General features: G+C 38.6%; 1 protein-coding gene across 1 annotated transcript; it reads left to right on the forward strand.

The window, feature by feature from the left end:
- Positions 1 to 5334: 5334 nt before the first annotated feature.
- On the forward strand, positions 5335 to 9466 carry LOC146695112 (uncharacterized). Its single transcript, XM_085477014.1, has 6 exons — positions 5335 to 5436; positions 5598 to 5686; positions 5849 to 5963; positions 8634 to 8746; positions 8849 to 8963; positions 9205 to 9466. The coding sequence occupies exons 1-6, from the start codon at positions 5394 to 5396 to the stop codon at positions 9378 to 9380; spliced, it is 651 nt and encodes a 216-aa protein (XP_085333140.1). The 5' UTR covers positions 5335 to 5393; the 3' UTR covers positions 9381 to 9466.
- Positions 9467 to 9850: the final 384 nt, after the last annotated feature.

Here is a 9850-nt window from a genome sequence, read left to right on the forward strand (position 1 = left end):
TCTCTGAAACAGGTAGCACGGCGTCTTCTTGAATACCAATTAGCCCAGACTTTTTTGTTTTTTTGCAGCTCATCCGTGTGAATCATTTGACAACAGAGTAGCCGTTTTCCATGGCTGGCTAATTCAGCACAATGCCTGTGAGGGAGGCAGACAAGGTGCGCTGCAGGGAGAATGTCACGAGTATTTCAGAAAGGTTAGACAGAGAGGAGAGCATGTTGCTATCATACACGCCATTCGTCATCGCTTTGATAGCACACAGTAACGCAGGGTGTCTGTAGGTGTGAGTATGGCTCTATACTGATGTAAGCGAGTGTGCAGGGAATCAGGCTGGATTGGCACACTGTCTGTTTGTTTAAGCTGTGTGTGTGTGTGTGTGTGTGTGTGTGTGTGTGTGTGTGTGTGTGTGTGTGTGTGTGTGTGTGTGTGTGTGCGCGCGCGAGCGCTTTTGTACATAAAGTCAAAGTCCTCAACAGCAGCTTTGGTTTGTTCAAATATTTAAAATGACTCATGGTTATATTTTCCTGACAGGTGACTTTTTGTTTGTGTGAATAAACAATGACAGCACCGGTGGTCATTGTTTCACACAATATACTGCATTCACAAGCTTTGTCTACTGTTTAAATAACCATAATTATCCCCTTCTACAACAGAGGGCTGTGCAAAAATATTTGAAAAATGAAGTGTTAGTATTGATCTTTGGATGGTTGTTGCACCGATTTCATTATCACGGACAGCAAGGCTAATCCTGCATTGAATCTCGATGCTTTGCAAAGAAAACCAGATGCTGGCTGCAGCTTCTGTCACTACAGTGACCGACACCAGTGAAGCTCCCTAGGGCTAAATATTGGACGTCAATGTTCCCAAGCAGAACGTATTTAGAGCGTTATTTCTAGATTTTCTGTGCAATAACAGGAAACTGTGTGTGTCCTTCTGAATGCTATAAAGAAAATAAATAAAAAAGATTGACAAAATATTAGATTAACGTGTGGATTTTTAGTTTTTATTGTTTCCATATTTATTTAAGTTTACTAAAAAGCTTTCCAGATGTATCTAAATAAAGGAAGTATAAAGATAAGTACCATCCTTTCTCTTCCAATAAGAAGGACCACAACCTTAAATGGGAATGAAAAATGTTTATTGATATAAAGCAACAGCTGGGTCCAAGGCTGCGGTTTCACGACAGGCCAGTCCTGGCAGCAGGGTAGGACACGGAAATGAGAACGACATGACGTGTGGAGCAAGCAGGCACTTATAAATCCAGGAGAAGAAGGAGAATGCTTGGGGAGTGGATCCAAGGTTCAAATGAGCTTCTCTTTCCTATTATAGCAAACAGTTCATTTAAATCTGCCAATCATTTTCCCTGGAAACATGGCCATAACCAGCTATGAGGTCACCACAGTGACAACAATAGTAAAGAATAACACTAAAGAATAATTCTGTGGTGTGTAATTTTGTTCCAGATAGCTGGGGCCTGGACAGTCATCCCCTATAGCACCTTCTCCAGGTGGACGGGGCCATATTCCATGTAAGGTAGCAATTCATGGTGAGGGCATAAAAGCCAAATTATCAATTTACTAGTTGACCTAATTCCTCATACCATGAGCTATGGTCACAAGCTTTGAGTAGTGACAAAAAAAATGAGACTGAGGATACTAGCAGCAGAAATGAGCTTCTTTTTGAAGGGTGGCTGGCCTCTCCATTAGAAATAGGATGAGGAGTTCAGTCATTTGAGAGGAAATCGGAGTAGAGCCACTTCTCCATATGAAAGGAGCCAGTTGAGGTGGTTTGGGGATCTGCTTCCTTAGTGTCCTGGGTGAGGTGTTCTTGGCATGTCTAGGAAGAGGTTCAGGAATGCCTTGGATAACCTGTAGGCGGTGGCTGGGGACACGCCCCTGCAAACCAGTCTCGGATAAACAGAAAGTTTTTTTATAAACACAAGCAATGTTTGGAATGTGTTATTGTGATCAAATTGCATTTTCTAGTAATGTGCTAAAGTAACACATTGCTCTATAAAATTCAGTAATTACATCACTGTTAAAATAAAATTGTTACTTGTGTTGCAAAGGATCTTCAAATGTCTGCATACCAGGAGAAGGGAAATGGTGGAGGGGCCTCCAGCTTTTATGGAGTGGAGATATGGACATTATGCACATTATACAATATGCACAAAAGACAAGCTGCGTCCATTATGCTAACTTTGGCTCTTGGCAAACATCTGCACAGACAGTGTGCTAACGCTAACCAAGAACCCATAAACAGAATTGGAGTAATCATTGCTTTAAACTCTTTTTGTGCTGGTTTTGATCTTTACTTTTTGTTGTCAGTTTTGTGTTTTATATATATATATGAAATGGTTCTTAAATAGCTCTTTTATACTCTTTTATAGCATTCAAAGCAGCTCATACAACTTGCCTCATTTACTCATTCATACCAGCACCTTTTCTGTGCTTTCTATCTAACATTCACACTCCAATGGAAGAGTTGGAGAGAACCTGGGGTTAGCATCTTGCCCAAGGATAACTGCAGACTGAAGCAGCCAGCGATCGAACACCGAACCTTCTAATGAGTAGTAGTAATAATAGGTTTATATAGTTAACTGATTATATGACAATGCATTTCAGTTTATTTCACAAATTTCTTTCTCTGATCAGTATGTAATACTGCATTACTTGGTAATGAGGCCTGCTGGTGCTCAGGAAGGGATGAAGTGTAATAGATTACTTTTTTTAAACCCCATCTTTAAACACAACACACCTCTACCATATTTCTAGATAAACAGTTTATACTGCAAAAGAATGAATTTTAAAGTCCTTTACAGTTTTCAAAATGTCTCTATTTGATTGTATCAAATTAAAACTCAGTCTCTTCAGAAGTGTAGCCTTTTCTACTGCAGGAGAACAGGTCCTACACCTTTAACCAGGGTTTAGAAATGAGTGAACTTTTACTCTTAATGTCTTATATTAGAGGTCTGCCTGAAAATGGGTTAAAGTCATCACAGACATCAAATGAGACATTTATGTTGGAACATCTTTAAACAGAGATGACAGTCTGTACTGATTCCCTAATTTTGTAAAAGCCACTGCCGCCTCGTTTAACTGATGTTTTTGGCATGCCAAGTGATGGCAATACTGAAATAGGTCTCACTCCCAACTCACCACATATGGATGCTTGTAAAAAATAAAAAGAAATCCATTGGTATCACATTTAAACACTGGACAAGCATTTCTTTAGAACACATAGGGTTACTGTTAAAAAGGGATTTTAAACAAAATAATCATTAACGTTGAGAAGACAATGGGCAAGTTAAATGATTCACAATTACAATGTGAGCAACCGAAGTTAAAACCAGTTGGAGCAAAGGATACCACTGCCGAGCTAGCAGTTCAGCAGCGGCTCGGCAGCTTTTTTTGGGTCAAGCTTTATTTTTCACATGCAGATATGACCAATCAGACCACTGCAACAAGTGGCAGCAAGTGTGCTCTCAGTAGTTGAAAACGTGCCGGTGCAGAACAAATGCAGATGTGGAAATGATCAAATATGACTATTTTACCTCAGACACACAGCTAGACACTGGATCAGTTGGCTTTCTGAAATTATTTCTCTGCCTTCATCAGAAGTGGTCCCAAAAAGCTGTCATACCGCTTCAAATTCTGGATCAAATCATGAAATTGTTCCTGTTGCTGCCATCTCTTAGGAATTGGAATCTGGATGAACTCAGAACCTCTATTTCTTCATTTTCTTTTTTAGAAACATCAGGACAAGCTTGGATTGCTTGATGGCAATTAAATTTTTTTCATAATGTATTTTTTGGGGAAACATTTTTTTGCTAAATCACAGTCCTTTGGGTACGTATATATACGTTACATTACAAATGTGTGTATGAAAAAGGCATTTGGTCTAAAGGTCTTAACATGCTAGTTAATTCTGCTCAGTTAACCCTATGACACTATATCATGTTAAACAATATACTTAAATTATACTTAGCTGAGGAAGTTAGCAATGAGAAAAGGAAGCTAAATGAAAAGTGCAGATCATCATTCAGTGGAGTTTTTGAGAATAAAAAAGCCAAAAGCAAGTGGTAGAGATGGTTGAGTTAGGTTAACTCCAGTGCATGTTTCAAAAAGATATAGGTACTCGAAATGTCCTTTACCAAATGCTTAATCACAGCATCAAAGGGCTATGTTGTTGCTTCAATGCTACTGAATAACTTAAAATGATTCATTTCTGGGGGATTTGTAGAATTACATGAAGGACTGTATGCCAGAACAAGCTGATGAAAAATGACTTTACTCTTACTGCTGTACCAGAAGACCTTTATATTTTATACTTTTATATTTTCAGTCAGACATTTTTATAAAATGGATAAAACTGTACGTCTGACCTTGCAGTTTCATAATTCACCAGATGATTGTTGTTTTTTTCTCTCTTTTGCTCTCTCTGTTCAAACTTCTACAAAGGCTGATGCAAGTAAATAGCAAGCTTCAACACAGGTTTCCCCGACAGTAACTGCCCTTTGTTGTGCAAACCATTGCAACATGAAGAAAATCATAGGTTCACACTTTAAGAAATGTATTATTGTTAAATTTTTTTATAGAAAGAATTCCAGGCGGCATTCACAAAATAAGGATTTTCTTAAGAAGGACAAGGAATAGAAGGATGTAGAGGACAAGTCGGTAAGAAGACAGGGAGGAACTCTTCTTTTTTTTTTAGTCAAATCAAACAAAGAAGGCAACCCTCCATGTTAATGAGCTCAATCACTCTTCCTAAAAGCTTCAATAATTCATTTTCTCGCAGATCATCAGACATCCATAATGAATAACATCCACCGTGAATTATTTACACAGTCATCCTTCGTGGCACAACTACTGGCTGACACCAAGTCACCCAGTGTGTCTGATGGGCTGGTGTGCGCACATGTATGTGAGAGGGTGTGTGTCTGAATCACATTCTGACATTTGGCTCCATAATGGTCTCGCAGCTAAGAAGTAGTAGTGACATCCAGTTTGAAGCAGAACAGCACAAAGCCCTAATTGGAGCAGTAAGTGTGTGCTTCCAGCTCCCCCATCAGCACAAAGCAGGGACATGCATACTGAAAACAACTCTCTTACTAAGAGAAGAACAATTTCTGGAGTTCCTGTATACTGTATGTATAAGTGACACTGTTTTTTGTTTTTTTGGGGTTTTTTTTGTAAAGGTGCTCAATAATTAATCTTTTTCACTTTCATGTTACGTCATAGTCAAGGAAATGCTGGCAGATGCTGACTCCAATCGCAGCTGAAAACAACAGTATTTACCAATTCTGTAAACTTTGCCCTGACAGACTGAGTCAATAAATTCACCTGTCATAGCTTTGAGTTCTCAGTTCTGGGGCAGAAAACCCTCATTTAGTGGCCATGGCTTTAAAGGCAACACTGACTTGGCTTTGCTCACTTGCAGGTAAACTCATATTTACATATGTTTATCTTAATGTGAGATCACAGGCAGAGTGTACATGAGGAATACAAATATGCAGCTAAAGGAAGATTAAAATGTAAGGTGTAAAAGAGAAGATGAATATTACATTAGGGTTTTATTTATGTTTGTGTGCCTGGTTGCAGTCTTGTCCTCCTGTGTGGCTCATGAAACTATTCCGCTCAACTGCAGCTCACAAGCTGAACTCTGGGAACGTTTGTCAGCTGATCTCAGTGCAAGTTATTCATTTGTCTTTCCACATACATGCATATAAATACAACTCACGTCATTTACTTACTTAAAATTAAGTGACGGTAAAGAAAGGAAAGGAAAATAAATAACTTGACAATATTCTCCATTTGCTTTCCATATAAACTAAATTGATATTAACCAATAGGTGGCAGTAGAGTGTGGCGAAAACCCACCATCTTCTTGGACTGCACAGCAGACAGCTGCACTGGAGCTCTACATGAGGAATCTGACGGATACTCTGCACAAACACCAGCTGAAAGGTAGGAGGATGAGCCAGCGACATGTGCGACTGTTTGTGTTGTTTCTGCATTTCACTTCAATTCTGTTAGAACAACTATAAGTGTTAGGCTTTAGTTACCATTGCAACATAAATATAAAATGATCAATGTTTAAAAATAAAGGCTGATATGAATGTAAATATAACCTAACGACTGATGTTTACAGTCTATAATTCCACATTTGTTCTCATCTCAGTTTTGTGCATTGGACCTTAAAAAGAAGCCAGTTCTGTCAAAAACGCCAGAAATGTGTGGTTCTGTTTCAGTTACACAACCTGCTGCTATACATGAAGAAGTTATTGATCACGGTGTTAGCAGTTTGATTAGAAACATTGACTAGTACTGCTGATCTCACAACCTCAGGTTTGCTGAAATGTCTTAGACGCGACCATTTCTTAACTGCACATCGCATCCACTTGAGTCCACTCAAAGTATTTCACCCTTTCATTAAATTAGTGGAAGATACATTTAAAAGTTGACTAAAGTATATTTTTATTTATTTAGTGTTTAACTGTAACTGGGATGAGGGTGAACCAGTGTCAAAAAGAATATATATTGTGTTTTCTTGACCTTTGGTGTTATGGTTTATTATCTTAGTAGTAATCCTGAGTTTATTCTATGTTAACCTTTGTACATTTAGGCTCCCGTCATGTCTGTGTCCGCTTCTGTATGTGTTTAGGTGTGTCAGTCCTTGTCCCTTATCTCCCTTTTCTGTGCCCATCTTCTCTTCCTTGTGTGTGTCATTCCATGTTTCCCATCTATGTTTATCTCCTTAGACCTTCTCATTTCCCCGAATGTTGTGTCCTCCCAGTCCCCAGGTCATGTTATGGTGTATTGTCTCCCTTTGTGTAATGTCTCTCTCCCTTCCTCACTCTTATCTTTCTCCCACTCCTTTGTGATATTCGACAGTTTCCTGTTTTATTTTGAAAGCTTTGTGTTTTCATGTTCGGTGTAGTTCCCCTGTGGCGTCTTGTTAATTCGTATCAGCTGTGTTCCCCGTGTGTTCTCATTTCCTAGTAATCCTTCTGTGTATTTGTGTCAGTATGCATTTCCCTGTGTCCTTCCCCGTGTATTTAATACTCCCGTTTGGGTCCTATCCTGCCTGCACACAGACGTTTCATGACATTCATAGCTTAGTAATCCAATTTTAGCCATCTTAAAATAATTGTAACTCAGTTGTCAACAAAAAAGAAGCACTAAGCAAGATCATAACGTTTAATAGATTCATAAGCGGCAGTGCAAATACATAAATGCATTTTTTTTCTGCATAAAATAAATATTGGTGCTCAGCAATGGCATTTTGGCCTTCATGCAAAGGAGAACTGCCACGACTTGAATGTCAATTTTCAACCATTTTTAATGGAGTTTCATTCACTCAAGCATAAAATGTATTTTTGTATATTTAAGGGCCATTAAAAAGAAAAAAAAACAAGTCTCTTCCCAAAAGCCCATTTTGAGGCGTGAAAGTTCTTGAATATATTCATTAGAAACAAGACGCACTAATAAAGTACCACCGAACAAGAAGCAGAATGTCATTAACAACTAGATGACTAATATTTACTTTAGTTTGCGATTAAAATGATCCCCCAAACTGAAATTTATGTTTATCCAGATGAGGATTTATGTAAGGATCACATTAGAGCTCCCACTGGACCCTCCTCATGTTACTGAGTCTGAAACATAATTGGGAACCACATCCAGAGGCTGGTTATGTTGGGGTGTGTAGTTGAGTTTAAGGCTAGATCCATCCATCCATTCATAGCCCGTCCTAGCTGCTATAGTTCTTTATTACTAACCTTCACTACTCCACCTCGTGGCTGTAGTGCAGGAGGAGAGCACGTCATCTACTGATCGGAAGGTTAGTGACGTCAAAAAAGGTGCACACCTTTGACGTTGTGTGACTAAATCTCTGTTTTCCTCATTCACACTTAAAAGCAAAAACCAACTTTTTGAAAACTTCACCCTGGGAGCAGTTTTTAAAAATCTCCATTTTCAGTGACCCAAAATGCCGTTTTTACATGTGGACAAAAGGCCCAGAAGCATATAAAAAGCTGCATTTTTTAAATTGCCTGTGTAGGTGTGGACGTAGCATAAAAGAGTTAGTAGTTTATTTTATTGCTACCTTTAATTTATTGCTGTTCATTTTTATTTGATTAATTGTTTACAAAAGGTTTGAGGTGTGAAATAAACTACAATGGAGTTTGAAAACAAAATATAGGTGTATGTGGCTGGAGGAGCGCGCAAAGATGTTCATGTAAAACAAAGGGGGCCTAGCAAAAAAGGTTTGGAAACAACTGGTTTCAGAAGTGCTCTAGAGTACAAGAAAATGAGCACATTCCTTGAGGAATACTTGATGAAGTGGAATCACTGGCACACGAGTGGTTGGTTTGGAACTGAAGCTTTATTAAGATGAACTGTAGTCTACTATGCACAGAAGGACCCTTGAAAGTAGTAACTGCCAAGTGGCTTTTCATGTCACCCTTAACTTTACTGAGGAACACAATCCCTCTGAAAATAACATTTACATTTAAAATAAGGTTACTTTCCCTGTTTTTGAACAGAAGCTCTGGTATAATGCAGAACTAAAGAAACAGGAAAGACAGAAGAAATAGACATCTAATATATAAATGTTCACGATTCATTGATTTACAGAATGCCAAGGATCTGAGCCAACACAATGCAAGGAAGCTGAAGTGCCAAAAAACGGGGGGCTAGCATGTGCCACTGTTGCCAACAAACGTTACTGCAAACCCATGTGCAACTATGTAAGTGGTACATGCATGTACCAGCATCTGTCATATATTTTTCAGTTTTTCATGATTCATATAGTGGAAAGTGGGATGAGTAATACGAGTCTTTTTTCACAGGGTTATGATTTTGGTTTTCTGAGAAAAAGACGTGTTTTTGATGAATGTAGTGGGCAAACAGGATATCAGTGGCAGAGCCAGTACGTAGGAGGAAACAAGCTGGCTGAGTGCATCGGTAAGGCAGCAGTTTATTCATCTCTTATTACTATGAATCTGCAGCTGAGGGAAAAGCAGGGAGTCGCTCCCAACGACTCAGTCATATCCAAATGTGCTTGCAATTTTCTCTGCAAAGTTCTTTTTCATTGCATTTTAATAAGTGTAATCTTAGTGGCCCTAAACAGAGAGTTTAAATACCAGAAACTGTATGTAAATTTTAAGATATGAGGTTGAACTTATGTCTTGCTCTTGCTTTCTAGAAGCATCTATTCAAGTCTCAGGAGCAACAACTGCATATTTTCCAAAAGATCAGGACTGCATAACAACCAAGAGCAGCAGTCAAATGCAGAATCGCATCCTTGAAGATTTTACTGCTGAGCTGAAGGGTAAAGGCATACAAGGAGAGCTGAAGTATGCCTGTCTTGTATGCGGTTAAACATGACAGAGAACCGTGTCATGAAAATGGGTATAAAAGGACCTCCTGCTGCAGTAAAAACATTTTAATAAATACTTGAACATGGAGTGTTTTTTTTCTGGCATTTGTGCATATGGACATAAATATATGTTTGCATAGTTTCACACTCTACAGACCCTGCATTTTCACAGTGGCTCACCACTGTAGCAGTTATTTTTCATAACCCGTGTGCACTTAAAGCCTGAAAATATCTCAATATTTTTCACCTGTTATTAGGACAAAATCCAGATTAAAGTTTACACACTGGCGGTGTATCATGTATCATAATGAAACAGTTTAATACTAATATTATACTGGCCCCTCATGCTGTCAGATCAAAGGAACAGTTCGTTTTAATATAGTTTTATTGATATGGGCCAAATTTCAACATCAGTCACCTCAAGGTGCTTTATTCTGCCAAGATGCTGCAATACCACTGAGAAAACCTGAAC

Source organism: Copadichromis virginalis, linkage group LG13, assembly GCF_057382275.1.
Source record: "Copadichromis virginalis isolate Kocher_CV1m ecotype Utaka linkage group LG13, C_Virginalis_male_GT1.1, whole genome shotgun sequence".
Taxonomy (NCBI): Eukaryota; Metazoa; Chordata; class Actinopteri; order Cichliformes; family Cichlidae; genus Copadichromis; species Copadichromis virginalis.